Raw genomic sequence first — 16,558 nt, forward strand, 5'->3', positions numbered from 1 at the left:
GAAATTAGGATTTTTTTGTAAAGATTCTTGAAACATCGTGTTGCTACTAAACTCCAGTACGCATCAATGGTCATAAGACATCTTGCTATAGGTAACCTTATAATAATTACAGACATTAGAAAATAGAATCATAAATGTGAAATAGTAATTAAAAAATAATAAATTTAAAATAAATTCTACATTTTGTCCCTTAAATTTTCATTTAGAATCACTTTAATCCCCCAAGTTCAATTCTTGACTTTAGCATCCCTAGATTTTAGTTTTTGTTTCAGTTTGCTCTCTCTTACTATTTTCCAGTGAAACTGTGGCCCAATTTTGACTTTTTTGAGGGTAAAGTGATCAATTCAAATTTGATTTTCTCACTTTAACTCTTTAAATTTATAAAATTATCAAATTTGTAATCTTTTTAGGAAAGAAAGCAATTTTTATATTTTTTTATGCTGAATATATAATATAATTATTTTATGCGAATAATAAAAAATTTAAATTTTTGTGAACATAATAATACATTGTTTCATATAAAATAAAATTATCAAAGCTTCAAACTTTTGTGCCTCTTTTACAATAGTTTGTTGAGATATGCACGTGAACTCATTTTCGATGAACCACTGCGTTTCTTTTTATTAATACGCCCAAAAGATACTCCAATTCTCTATATTTTCCTGCCGTTCACACTATGAAATTAAAGTATTGAGGTAGCAAGCAATTGTTGACTGCTCCTAACCGGAAAGAATTATAATTTTCGTCCCACTACTCTAGTAATTATAAGAGATAACAATTTTAATTTTTTTGAAATTGAATCTCACAATTAAGCCCAAAAATTTTAGAACAAAAATAATGGAACGTTAAGAACAAAATATGTTGAATGACTATCTGGTTGAAATTTGGGCTCACCTGAGGCGCACATACCAAATTCTGGTTAGATTTGTAAATTTTAATATACCAATTTTGGTAAATTGTAGGCTTAATTACCAGATTTAATTTCAGGACAAAAATTGCCATTCCTATAATTGTGGTGTGATTCCAAACTAGGGCTAAAAATGTCACCTTACAATTTGTTAATTGGTGTGATTCCAAGGGTGTAGGCCTACTTTGGATTTCTTTATATACGACTGAAATGGAATTATCCAAATCCCTTTTGGAAACAAAGAGCATGACACTGCATATTTCTTACCGTGAAGTCAATTCAACAACGTTGTTGTTGTCGTTGGTATTGTTTTTCTTGCTACAAATCACGTTTTCTATGACTAATTAATTAATTACAAGTCTTCTTTTATGCATTTCGTTTCATGTCAAAAACCCACAATTTTTTATCTAGAAATGGAGTGGAAAGTATGGGGAAATGGCAGTCTGGTGTAAGATTCTCAGATAGAAACAGCTCAAAGTGGTTGTCTCTCCATGTTTACATATGCCCAAGTGGTCTTCTAAAATAATGCCGAGGAATCTCGTGCCTTTGCTTCCAAACAGTCTAACCATTCTATATTCTCAAGCTAAAGGATAAAAAGCCTCTTCCACTCTTGCAGTTTGCTCTGGGGAAGGTATGTATTCCCTTGTTTGGTTAATGCTTTTATCATACTCAAATTTGGTGAGCACCAACAATCTCTACCACGACAATGCCTTACAAGCTAAAAGCATATTCATACTAGCCGGACAGAGCAATATGGCAGGCCGAGGAGGAGTTGTAAACGGCACTTGGGATGGATTTATCCCTCCGGAATGCCAATCCAATCCGCTAATCCTCCGGCTTAATGCTGAGCTTACATGGGAAGAGGCTCGAGAGCCTCTCCACCGTGACATTGATATCCTGAAAACTTGTGGGATCGGGCCTGGGATGGCGTTTTCAAATTCAGTTCTGGAGAGGGACTTGGGCATCGGGGTGATTGGTTTGGTCCCTTGTGCCATCGGAGGAACCAACATAAGCGAATGGAGACGTGGTAGCCGGCTCTACAATCAGCTGCTGACGCGGGCTCAGGCAGCGTTGCACGGTGGAGGAGGACTAATTCGGGCTATTCTATGGTACCAAGGTGAGAGTGACACAGTGAGCCATGAGGATGCTAAATTGTACAAGAGGAGATTGGTCAGGTTCTTCACCGATGTTCGATCTGATTTGTTGTCACCTGTGCTGCCTGTGATCCAGGTATGACGCCAACTTGTTAAACTATTGGGATCTATGCAACTTTTCTTTTTTTATTTGATGATGGTTTATCTGGTGCAGGTGGCGTTGGCATCAGGGGAAGGTCCATATGTAGATGTAGTAAGGAAAGCTCAGCTGGAAATAGACCTCCCAAATGTGAAATGTGTCGATGCAAAGGGACTGCAGCTGCAGCCGGACGGGTTGCATCTTAGCACAGCAGCACAAGTGACGGTTGGGCGAATGATGGCCGACGCCTTCCTCCAGATTATGGCGCCTATTCCTGTTCAGAGCAGCGCCCACAAGACCTTCCACAACTTTTTTCTGGGCTTCTTTCTCAGATGGTTTAGGTGGATATTTTGATCATGATACATATATTTATCTTAATTATTGTTGAACATAAAAATTCTCATTATTTCAAAATAACAATCTTTTTCCAGGCAAGACATCATTTGTGTCGGTAAAACAAATACATACGTGGGACTTGAATTTATGACGAAAATATTCATAATTACATATAGTGTCACTTCACGGACTCCCAATAATTATTTTTTAGTGTGGATAAATGCAAGCAACCTCCTACAATATTACAATTGAGCAAATTACTTTTAATAAAAAAATCGTAATTTATCTCTTTATATTTTTCAGAATACAACTATCTATAACCTTCTTATACTGGTAAGTAAATTGTTTCAATTTAAAAAACACATGAGATAAATTATTAATTTTTCTTTTCATAAAAATATAAATTGGTCATTTATAATATCGCAGTAGTAAATTGCATTAATCTCTTTTTTAGTGCGAACTGGAACGGGATCTATATGTTGAAATTGGTCGAAAATTTGCTTTTTAGTGCGAACTGGAACGGGATCTATATGTTGAAATTGGTCGAAAATTTGCTTTAGACTTGAGTAGAATCACTCAAAATTTCATTTACAAGACTTGATTCTAGTTCGCTAAATGAAAGCAGTACATAGCTGTGTTTGCAAGTCATGACAATTAATTTGTTCTTGTCGTTGGTGGTGGTTGAGGAAGTTTCACCATCCAGAACAGCCCTTTCCCTTGTAGGAGTGGCCACACTCTCAATCGGGAAGACAGGTTGGGCTGTCATTGTCTTGGAGACTCAAATAGTGTCATCATACTCAGATGCCACTCTCTTCTTCATATTAACAGAGACAGGAGAGATAAACTCAAAAAGGAGAATTGAATCAACATTTATATATATATATATGTACTATTAATCAAGTAGATTATATTTGTATATCAAGTTATATGTTGTATTTTTTATTTTATTTAATATATATATACGTGGCAAGTGCATAATTTTTTTCTAAATAAAATAAATATTAATAATCTTTGTGCATATGTTGTGTATATCTGTATTTATACTATATATTAAGGGGCGGACCTTATAGTAACTACTGTAGTCAGCACAATGTGCATAGTTTTAGACCTGTCAATAGGTAGAAACTTACCGTACCCAACCTAGACTAAAACAAGACCCAAATAAATTAACTTAGACCCGGACTGGACCCAATCCATTAAATCTTGATCCATGGATCTCAAGATCCAACCAGACCCAGCATTTGGGTCCTATTAGGCCCAGACCCACTTTTTTTTTTGAATTAGTTTTTTTGCAAATTATACTAATTAAATTTATTTTTAAATTCAAAGTTATTGAGACTAATCTACAAATAGCTTTTCTTTTATATATTTTTTTTAAATAATATATCTTTAATTATATTATTTACAAAATAATCTTATGAAAATATTACACTTTAAATAATGTTATGATGTCTTAATTTTTTTAAACTTGTCCACTTGAAGTTAAATCAATTGATAAATAATAATCTAATTGCTCATCACGGTTCACTATTTCGAATTGCCGATCCTTACTGTTAAAACTGGATCAGCGCATCAAAGGATGGGAGGGCATGACTTTATCTTATGCAGGACGAGTACAGATTATTAAATCTGTTTTTATTGCCCTTAGTATCTATTGGGTGTCCGCTTTTATTTTAGCCAAAGGCATCATTCGAGAGATAGAAAAATGGTTAAGGACCTTCTTATGGAAGGGATCATCTGCTCGAGGGTATGCAAAGGTGGCATGGGATTGTCGTCCTATTGATGAAGGTGGTCAAGGGATTCAAGATATTTCTACTCTTAACCGCGCACTTATGAGACTCAAATTGTGGCAGATTATTCACGGAAACCGAGCTTCTATTTGGGTTGATTGGATCTATCATACACACTTGAGAAAGGTTATTATCTGGACGGTCCCTGAGCAAGGGGTTTCTTGGGGTTGGAGGAAACTCCTTCGCTTACGGCCACTTCTCCGGCCTTTTGTTCATTATTTTATAGGGGATGCAACTACTTTTTCGCTATGGCACGATCCATGGCATTATCTTGGTCCACTCATCGAGCAGTTCTCGTAGGGCCCTCGACTTACAAACACTAGGGAGATGGACAAGGTTGCGATTTTTTCTTCTAGATGGGCAATGGTGTTGGCCCTTTATCACTGACACTCACTCCCTACAGCTCTTGCATTTCCTTTCACTCATCCATGTAGGGGTTGATTGTATCCTTTGGCGGTCAAGAGATACACAACTAACAGTTGGTATGATGATTCGTTCACTACAGGGTGAAGGGCCCAAGGTAGGTTGGTCTTCACTATTGTTGTGCCGTTTCAAAACCCTTAGACATGCTTTTGTGTTATGGCTGACGATCCTTGGTAGATTCTCTACTATGGATAAGCCTTAGTTGACTCATCCTAGTAGTTCCTGCGTACTTTGTTCTGATGGTGCTGATGAGACCCATGATCATATTTTTTTTCATTGCACTTATTCGCGTGGCTGTTTGAGGGTGATTCGACCCACACTTCAGTTTGATTGGCCAAACTGAGCTTGGGCTACTGACGTCTTATGGGTTACTCGCAGATGGAGAGGCAAAACTATGTTTCTACGGCTTAACGTGCTCATTTGGCCTCGTGTGTGTACCATATATGGCGTGAGCGCAACATTAGGTGATTTGATGGAGTACATAGAGATACACGCACTGTGGGTGCGCTGATGGTTCGAGATGTGCAGCAGAGGATTCTTAGTGTAGAATTGCCTACTGCCACTTGTGCGCTTTACCGTTTATGGCGGATTTCTTGGCCTGTCGAGGAAATCACTTAGATTAAGCAAGTTGTATTATACTATTGTACTTTTTTTTTACTTAATGAAAATTACCTTTACCGGAAAAAAAAAATAATCTAATTGAATAATAAAAAAATAAATATATTTTTTTGGTTCAAATTGGATACATAGACCCATGGATACTGATGGATAGAGCCCAATTCAGACCCAATCTATGTTTTTGTAATGGGTCTGGATCTGGATTGGATCTAATAATATTTATTATATTTGAATTAAGGTATGAGTTTGAGACTAATAATATTCATTGAATTTGGGTCTAAGTCTGGGTCTATATCTTAATCTATGAGTTTGGATAGGATCTTACCCTACACATTAACATCCCTGCATAGACTAAAATGACCTCAAATATGTTTATTCCATTAAAAAACTAGTAGGTTTATCAATAAGTGTTTGTTCATACACATTTAAAGTGAATTAATTTTATTGATTTTGATTAGTTATTCATCTTATATTCCTTCCAGTTACATTTAATTAAAAAACATTATACATATTTAAAGTACGTGTATCGAGTGTGTTCCTACTATTAATATTAAATGGAATAGATGAACCTTTAGTATATATTTATTATATTGACTAAATTAACCCTTTACAATATAAGAAATGACGCAAGAATTAATTTAATTGCCATGTTTTTTCCTCACTTTACTCCTTTAAATTATTTCTTAAAACCATGTTTTCAAGTAACTAGTGCACATAAAATATGCAAGAAAGAAAAAAGTAAGTGTCAAGTAACAAGCAATCGCCCGGGATATTGTAAATGAATAAATTATTTTTTATGGAAAAAAATAAGTAATTTATTTTTCTGTGTTTTGAAAAATGACAGAAAAATGAAGCAATTTAACTCCCTACGAAGGGACGTAAATTGTGCACTTTAAAATGCACAAGACGATAAACAATAACTCTTCTTTTATCATAATGTAATTTATAATATTAAAAATAAATAAATTGCATCAGATCCTTAAATATACAGAGTTAATTGGAGGAATGCAAATGAAGGTGGGCTGTGTTTCGGTGTGGCAAATAAAGAATTTGAAGTATCGAATGAGTGAAGTGTGTGCCATAAAGGGGAAAAAGGGGGGAAACAATAGGCTTCAGAGAAAAGCAAAGCTGATTCTTCATGTCCGTGAAGAGTGGAATAAGACCTCAAAGGAAATTTAGAGCCAGTTTGACTAAGTTTATAAGCTCCTAAAAATATTTTAAAATATTAGAGAGTTTATAAATTTTAATAAATTGTTTGATAACTTTTTTTTTAAAGAGCTTATAAGATTTCAAAATAAGATATTTTGAATCTTATAAGCTTTTAAAAAAAAAATTAATTTTTCTAACTTTTTTTTGTGAGATTTTATAAACTATATAAAATTAATGTCATAAGATAAAAATATCCCCATTGACATAATCACACTCATACACACACTCTCCAAGTTATTTAATAATTTATTATTAAAAAAATATATATTATTATAATTTTATTTAATGTAATAACAAAAACATGACGAGTCGTGATTTTTATCAATAAATAAAGCAAGAAAAACCAAAAGAAGAGCCAAGTCGAGATCCAGAATCACTATCAAATCACGACACCAAGTCGTGATTATGAATCGCGACTTGGCCTTTTTCCTTTTTTTTCGTTTAAATAAATTTGTAGAATGTAATTATATATAATTAATTTTTAACAACATGTTAAAATTTAAAAAATTATAAAATTAATATTGCATTAATTTAAAAAATTACAATTAAGGATACAAATATAATAGTGTATTTATTTTGTACAATTGTAAAAAATTACAATTTTGCACTCGCTCACATTTTGCGCTTCATTTTCATCACCACCGAACCGACAGTTCACTTACCAGGTTACACAAAACCATCAACTGCAACAGGAGTAACGAAAAACGAATCGGTCGAGCACTATAAGTTCTTTCTTCATGATGGCTTTATCCATCGATCACTCATGGCCCTAAAGCCGTATTCATTGATAGGGCTTGGAGCATGTGGCCATCATACTTGGACGAGTTTCCGCACCGTTGAAGTTGTACTCCTGATATTCAAGAGTACAAGATATTCAAATGCGTTAGGCACTCCCAAAATATACAAAAACTTCCTGATATTCAAGAGTATAAGATATTCAAATAATATGCACACTCTCAAAATACACAAAAACTTCAGTGCGATTAGAGACCATCCATCGCTGCATAAGTCACCTCCAAAATGCAAAAGAATTTGAATTCGAGAAAATGAAGTAGACATAATTAGCAAGAAATTGAAAAATAATGCATGATTGAGTTTGGCGAAGAGTGAACGCGTTGATGCCTGCTATTATACACGAAGGGATCAACTTTTTATTTAAAAAAAAATTAAAGAAGACTGGCAACAACCTTTAATCAAAGGCTGTTGCACCACCTTGTGATCACTAAAAAGGCTGACCGTGTGGTAAGCTTTTTTAGTATAGATATATATATATATATGCATATATATATGCATATTTATATAATATATATATTGTAACTTATATATATGTATATATGTATATATACATTATATATATTGTAATTTATATAGGTATAAATATATTTATTATATATTTAAATAAATTTGTATAATTTAATTATATAATTAATTTTTAACAACATATTAAAATCTAAAAAATTATAAAATTAATATTGTATTAATTTAAAAAATTACAATTAAATGTATAAATGTAAAAGTGTATATTTATGTACAATTGTGAAAAATACAAAAAGTATACAATTAGTCCTGGCAACCCGGTACTGGCATATCTGATTTTGTTGAATAATTTCTTTGTTGGGGTTGTTGTCGTGCACGCGTTAGCGCCCAATCCATCTTGTTGTGAATACGTGTTGTTTGATTTCGACTAGGACGCGAAGAGATGCGAATAGTAGGATCGTGGACCAACTCAAATCCCGATACATCCCAATAATCTTTGGAATGCACCGGTTAAATAACTTAGAATATGTATTCTTATAAGCCATTATATCGTAATAATCCTTCACCATTGATGCAGCATTAATCATGTATGCAGTGCATACCTTTTGAGCGTGACTGCAAGGAATATCAAATTAAGTCCATTTGCCCCAAGAACATTCTCGGTTCGCAATTTTGACAACATGGGTGTTGACTCCATGTCCACTACGACGTCTTGTAACAACCGAGGCGGTCTGTTGGAACAGATGGTATTTGGTGACTGTATGTTCAACAGAATTTTGATGCCAACGTGTGAACATCTTGTGTGCAAAATCCGTCCACAATTGGTTGTTGGCTAACATTATAGAACTTCTAGCTAACCTCTCACGGAAATAATGGACACTTCGCTGAAACGTCATCTTAGCAATTGGGGCGAGCGCCTTTCAATACTCCATTTATGCATTTCGACATGTTTGTCGTCAGAATTCCGCATCGCCATCCACCATCATGAGATGCTGTCCATTTTTCCTTGTCTATCCTATCTAACCACTGAAACGCCTCTTGTTTCTGGCTCTTTATCTCCTCCACAATGCAATTGAATTTTCTGATCTGATATTCAGAGTCAGCTTTCCAACAAAGATTCTTCAACACAACATTTTTGTGTTTACTGTTGAAATTGGAACACACATGCCGCAAGCAATACCGGTGCACGCCGTTAGGTGGCACGAAATCTGGACATTCACGTACATCTCTTGTGATACCAGCATGGCGGTTAGAAATAAGGCAGATACTCCGTTGCCCCCGTATAATGTGTATGCTCAATTGTCTAAGAAACCACTTTCAAGATAAATGTGATTCTTCGTCGACAATTACAAAAGCAAGAGGGAGTACCTATTATCGTACAAAGTAATTTTTTCGTACAAATGGATAGACGTTTAGTTTACGGGCCTTGTGATGGGACTGCATTATCTCAACAAGCCCAACATAGGTCCGGCGATATTCCTGAAGGTGACCTATATGCCGTACTAATTTCAAAGCGTGCGGATGGTAGCTTTTGGATTCATTTTCACCAAAATAATATGTTCGAGCGTGTACAAGAAATCCTACACCAAATAGAATTTTATGGAGTTTACAGGTGCGGAGGCCTTCAGTTAAATCAACACCTCATCACTGCATTAGTGGAGAGGTGGCGATCGGAGACGCACACTTTTTATTTTCGTGTAGGGAAGCAACAATTACCTTACAAGATATTCAAATAATATGGGCACTACCAATAGATGGCAAGCCGGTGACTGGAATTGATCGCGACCGCACAACACAACAATGGCAGGAATATTGCCTTACTTACTTAGGCTTTAGCCCGGATGCAAATGCATTGAAGGGCTCGAGACTACAGACATCTGCAATTACATCTCATTTGGCGGCGGTCGAGATCACTTATAACTCCCCAACGATGTCGTCATCCAGTATGCCCATGCTGTTGCATTACTTCTATTGGGGGGATTGATGTGCCCAAATTCCTCAGGTAACTATGTATCATTACTATATCTCTCAAAATTAGAAGATATAGAAACAGCGAGGAACTATAGTTGGGGAAGTGCTGTGCTTGCATTTTTATATCGCGAATTATGCAATGCCAGCACAAAAGGCAAAGTGGCAATTTGGTGGCGCGCTGCAATTGTTACATGTAAAATTTACTTAATAACTCTTACACAATTTTTTTGCTATAAATATTCATTAGTAATATATATTTGTATTGTTCGTGCAGATTTGGGCATGGTCACGGATTACACCACTTTGTCCTGGACTTAGTGTCCAGTGACTATTTATGGGCCAAGTCCAAATGGACAACAATCGCTGGCTCCCAGCAGCACCATATGGTGCTACTTGGAATTGTCAGCACACTTTCACCATCATAGTACGGGGAACTGTCCGAGTCATACGAGAAATATTGGATGAGATGCAAGCGGACCAGGTAACTTATTTTTAATATTATACGTATATTTATACCATGAATTAAATGCGTATTAATTCACATCTTTGTATTTATTACAATTCATATAGCAACCATATGACATGGACTCGAATGTCATTATGGCTTACGCTGATGAATTGAACCCCCAGTTGTGGAGGTCATCATGTCCATTGTACGCGATAGTTGAAATGCATCATCCCGAACGGGTTGTTCGCCAATTCGGAATGAGGCAAAATGAGCCTCCATTAGATTTCCCGTAAAAATCACACGGGCGCGGATTGGTACCTGCAACACATACAATATATCACTAGATGGCAATGACGATATGACACGGTTGTACAGAGGCCACCCATTTCGAATAGAAGGGAAACAGAACGAGGTTTTTGGGAATGGTACTACAACATAACAAGAAATTTCGTATCGTCATCTACTGATAGACGTGTGGAAAGCGGGTAACAACCTGGAGAAGCACCTATGTTGCAAGTTGTGGTACGTTGTTATATAATATTACATATTTTATTTTAGATTTTTCTTTTAACAACACAAGGCTCATTATTTTTCTACAATTTTCAGGCAAATGAGGTGAATGCTCTTGAAACTTTATGTCGATCTAGACCACCAAATATTAAAGGATATAGTCAATTGGTGGATAGATTTGAACATGAGTTACATATTATCAAGGAAGATATAACCAACAATCACAACAATTGCTTCTCCATCCGATGATGCTCCTACAACATCCCACAGGCAAAGAAGAAGTTCTAGCCGAATGTCTATTGGTTCAGTTGAACGTCATGATATTGGGGTGGATATAGCTGGTCCTTCTACATTATATCCACCTCAAGATTATTACGTGCCTCAACCGCGTCAAGATTATTACATGCCTCAACCGTCTCAAGACGAATGGTTTCAATCGACTCAATATATGCCAAACCAAACACAAGATTATTCTCTTGACCTTGGTCTTGATATTAATCAACCATATACACAAAGATATAATATTTCACCAATTCCATTTTCATCATTTGGTGCGTATCGTGACAATGTGGAGTCATGTTCCGCAACAATATCAAATCGGTTCGGTGGTGATGAAAATGAGGTGCAAAATGAGCCAATTAAAAATGTGGGCGAGGAAATAAGAAGATCTCGGCGTCAACGCCACAGACGGAATTGTGGAACGGGTGGACATTTTTTATATTTATAATTATATAGTTCATTGTAATTTTTTACAATTGTACAAAATAAATACACTATTACATTTGTACCCTTAATTGTAATTTTTTAAATTAATGCAATGTTAATTTTATATTTTTTTGAATTTTAATATTTTCTAAAATTTATTTAAATGAAAAAAAAGGAAAAAGGCCAAGTCGCGATCCAAGATCGCGACTTGGCTTTTTTTTGGTTTTTGTTGCTTTATTTATTGATGAGTCGTGATATAAAATCACGACTTGTCATGTTTTTGTATTACATTAAATAAAATTATAATAATATAATTTTTTTAATAATAAATTATTAAATAACTCCACACTCTCCTCTCTCTCTCTCTCTCTCACACACACACACACACAGACACACACAAACTCTTTATCTCTCTGGGATTTAAAAAACTACTTTTACTATTTAATTTTTCTAACATTCAAAAAAGTAAAAATACTCAATTATTTAATAATAAATTATTATAATTTTGGTATTATCATTATATTTATTAAAAAATAAAAATTCAAGAAATGATAAATTATACGACTAGAATTAATCACTGCATTAACAAAGACCATATAAACTATATATCTAAATTAATATTCGACTAGTATTATTATTTTTTTATTGTAAATAGATTATCTATTAAATTTTTATTTTGAATTAAACTAATGCTATTATCTATAAAAGTGTTTTAAAATTTTTTAAAACAAAATATGTCAACAAATAACCACTTATTTGATTCTAATAGTATCATGCCCATTTTAGTCATTATTATCAATAAAAGACCTTATTATAATACCCTAACATTTTATAAGATGTTTTCACATCTTATAAGTTTTAATATCTTATAAGGTGTAGGAACTTATATGATGTTTTAAAAAAACTTAGTCAAACACCCTCTTAATTATCGAAAGAGGAAAATTAAAAAAAAGGGTAAATTATAACAACCTTCTATGAGTTTGGCATAATTATGAATACCCCTATTGTTTGACAAATTACCAACCACCCCCTCCCCCCTAATTTTAACGCACATCTAACAATTAGCTCATTCTGTTAGTCTCTGTTAGGTTTCTATCCATCTTGATAAACTAACTAAAATATCCTTGGAACTTAAAATTTACAATTTTATTTATTTATTAAATAGTTTTTATTTTTTTATTGATTAAGTGGATAATTTATTCAATTTTTTCAAACTTTTTCATCCACTTTGTCCGTTTTTTACAAATTTTTTCATTTTATTAAAATAGAAAACAAATTCAGTAAGGGCATAGTTACAATTTTATACCTCTATTTAATGATTAAATAATTCTATCAAATATTATAGAGGTATTTGTAATTTTCCAAATAATGAGGGGGTATTCATAATGATGCTAAATTTCAGGAGAGTTCATTGTAATTTATCCTAAAAAATAATCTATATTATATAAAAAGAAAATGCCTTTTTATCTCATAAACGGCGTTTATACCATACAACACTAATTTTATTATTATATCAATAATACCTTTAAGTTGATTCTTTTTCTTTTTTTCTTTTTCTTTTGAGAAATACGATGTGTGGCTTGTATAATTTTTTTTATTCATAAATATATTTTAAAATATAAAATATTATTTATTATATGCACACAAAAACGACGTGTCACTACGACTAATAAAAATGATAAGGAAAGTCATCTCAAACCAACTAGTCAACCATCATGTTCCACTCGCACGTCTCACATGGCACCTACTTCACTAGCATTTAATTTGGTAGAAAATTATTTTGGTATTTGAGTTTTGGTACTACTATCAAATTGATACATAAATTTTTATAAATGATCTAATTGATACCTGAGTTTCTTCATAAATATTAAATTGATACATAAATTTTTACTAAGGGTATGCAGAAAACTGTTAAACTGGCCGAACCGGATCAATCAAATTTTCGGTTCGAACCGAAAATCGAACCAAAAATTTTGGTCCAGTCATCGGTTTCTTTTTTTTAAACTTTTGATTTTTCAGTTCGGTTTATAGCCATCGTTTTTGGTAACCAAACCGAACTGAAAAATCAAAATTTTAAATAATATAATAAATAAAATATATTTTTACACATATTAATATTATATAATTATTTATATTTATATATAATATGTTAATATTATATTATTAATATACATTAATTATAGAATATATATAAAAATATAGATAGAATTTACTTGAGTTGATTGAGTGTGGAACAGATAACTGAGAACGAGAGAAGTGAGAAACAGACCAACAACGAAAGAAAAGAAAGAAAGAAAGAGTCTTTGGGCGACGACTGAGTGAGTGAGCGGAAGAAAGAAAAAAAAAAGAAAGGACCGACGACTTGTGACTTGTACTATTAAATTAGAATTTAATTGTGGTATTTTGGTATTTGTATTTTTGAATAAAATTGAAAAAATATCACAATACAATTATTTTATATATATATATTACTATTTTAAAAAAATAATTTTTTTATTTTTAAACCGCACAAATCGAATTTGGTCGGTTTTTAACCGAACCAAACCGATCAATTTTGGTTCGATTTTCGATTTTCAGAAAACCCCGAACGTTAATCGAAAATTCATTTCGATTCGGTTCGGTTAACCGGTTTGCGCATCCCTAGTTTTTACAAATGCTTCGGTTGATACTTGAGTTTCTCTATAATTGTCGAATAGATATCTATGTCTAGTTTTTACAAATGCTTCGGTTGATACTTGAGTTTCTCTATAATTGTCGAATAGATATCTATCTCTAGCTTTTACAAATGCTTCGGTTGATACTTGAGTTTCTCCATTTTTTTCTCCATAATTGTCGATACTTGAGTTTTTATTTGATATCCGCCCACCCCCACCATTTTTCTTCTCTTTTTTTACCACACTTTTCATCCATTTTCCCCCCATTTTACCCGTTACAGCAGTTTTCCACCTCGGCGGCTGCTCCACCACCGCCACCACCACCATTAGTGTAGTTGCTTTGTTCAATGTTCCTTTAAATTGGTTAGTCTCAAAGCCTTTTAGCCTGTTTTTCCACTTTTATATTCTGGTGAAGAATCTAGGAGAGACACCATCTGCCGCTCAGTTTTACTCTTTTTTTAAGCTCAAAAGGGTAGGGCCCTTTTGTTTCACCTCTAGAGGGGAAGATGAATTTCTCCCTACTGAATCATCTGTGAAGGAATACAAATGCCACTTTTCTTTATTTCTTCACCTACACCTTAGGCGTTTCCTCAGATGTGGGCTGTCAACCCTCCTGAATAGTTGAAATATTCTGTCGCACTCAACCAGTTGCATTCCAGATCTTGCTAGATTGCCTGAACCTTTTTCTTTTGATCCTCCAAATTCGTATACCCTATTTGTCCTTCATTTTTTCTTTTTTCAGTTTTTTGTATTTGTTGGTCTCTACTCGCAAAGGAGTTTTGAGAAAAAAATTAATACATTTTACTTGTTATGTTTAGGAAAAATGTTCTAAAAATTGCTGCAAGATAGGGTGTAGACCTCTGGTGCTGGACATTACACCGAGCGAACCTTGCTGAAGAGTCCTCCCTACACACCTGCTAGTATTGCCTCCACGGAGGGTCCTAAGAATAAGTGCCCTGCTGACCTACTTCTAACCCCTCTAGAAAGAGCTAAATGCCAATTGAGTTCTTTGGTCCCTCCCGCTTCCTGTCCTGGTGCACGAACATGATCCCTCGTCTAGTTGAGGAAAGAACGATGAACAAAATGTTCATCCTGAACTGGTCCCTACCTAAGGCTCATTCCTTGTTGTTCGAGCGAGGTGATGGCAGTCGGACTGCCGAGTTTTTGGCTAGGGCTAGGCCTCATATGGATAGGACTTATGTGGCCAATTTGCCCAGAGCCCTAGCCGTTAACTTATTCAGTGCTTGTCTTAGCAGAGTCCATATAATTAGTGAGAGTAATAAAAGTTTTTGACGTGTATGAATTTGTGCATACATTTGTGCTGGGAGGCAATTTGTTCAACTAGTTTGAGTGGGGAGACGCCTTGTTTGAAACTTCTCTCAAGAGGGTAGAGGAACTAGAGCAAGCTAATCATCATCTGAGTGAAACCCTAAAGAAGAGGGACAAGTTGTACGTGGAGGATACTGCTAGCATCCATCCTCTTAGAGAGGAGGTGACTAGCTTGCATGTTTGTCTGGAGCAGGTCGTGCAAAAGGCACAGCAGGTGCGATAGGAGATAATTTGCACTTGTCCAAGGACTAAGGAAAGAAAATATATGCTAGATGGGTTCTGGAGTATTCATCTAATGGAGTATAAGAAGTCTCTCAGATTTCGATGCTTACTGTCTGACTATGCTTTGAACTATTCTTTCCATAGGTTTCAGACCTGTATTCAACAATTTTGAAATGTTGGATATCCCCCAGCTATCTCCATCCTAGATGCTAGGGTTGGCCTGGCTACTACTCCTTATCGAGATGATGAAGATATTGCTGAGGTACTGGAGGGTCCTACTGTTGGAGATGATCCCATCCCACTGGATCTTACAAGTCAAGTGGTGGAGGATGCGACTTCTCTGTGAAGTGAGCTCCCAGCGTGGAAAACCTGCATTCTTCTATTGGTAGATGAACATGTTTATTTCTTTTCTTTTTTTTTTTGGTAAAACAAAAAAGTTAACTTTTGCATATTAGGTACTTCTATGTGAGGTTTATAAATGCTAGGGTGTATGCTTAATATTTTCATTTGCTAATGGCATTATGATGCTCTGCATTCTATTCTTTCCCCCTTCATTGTATGAATGTTTTTCCTGTTGTTGTGCTTTTGGATGATTATGTTTGTGGTTATTTTAAAATATGCGTTTGCCCACGATGTATGTTTTGCATAGATAGGAAATAAATGCTGACATAAGGAGTGCTAGTTAATAGGTCTGATCAAAAAAATTATCTAAGTAATACCACATCTTTACTAGGTACCAGACAAGTAAGAATAACTTAGCCTGAAGAAGTTATGGGCTGCTATCTGAACATGTGGACTACACCTGTTCCAGGACTTTGTTCTCGTGATTGGAATTTTTATCTACTTAAGTTATAGAGTGTAACCTTGTCTAACAAGAAGCAAAAAGATGCTAAGCATTTGAAAAGAATGCAGCTTAAATTGCTTACTAAAGGAAATTTTAGTAGGG

General features: G+C 34.5%; 1 protein-coding gene across 1 annotated transcript; it reads left to right on the forward strand.

Moving 5' to 3' along the window:
• Window positions 1,331-2,577, forward strand: LOC105155521 (probable carbohydrate esterase At4g34215). Its single transcript, XM_011071411.2, has 2 exons — window positions 1,331-2,137; window positions 2,216-2,577. The coding sequence occupies exons 1-2, from the start codon at window positions 1,541-1,543 to the stop codon at window positions 2,492-2,494; spliced, it is 876 nt and encodes a 291-aa protein (XP_011069713.1). The 5' UTR covers window positions 1,331-1,540; the 3' UTR covers window positions 2,495-2,577.

Source organism: Sesamum indicum, linkage group LG2, assembly GCF_000512975.1.
Source record: "Sesamum indicum cultivar Zhongzhi No. 13 linkage group LG2, S_indicum_v1.0, whole genome shotgun sequence".
Classification (NCBI taxonomy): Eukaryota; Viridiplantae; Streptophyta; class Magnoliopsida; order Lamiales; family Pedaliaceae; genus Sesamum; species Sesamum indicum.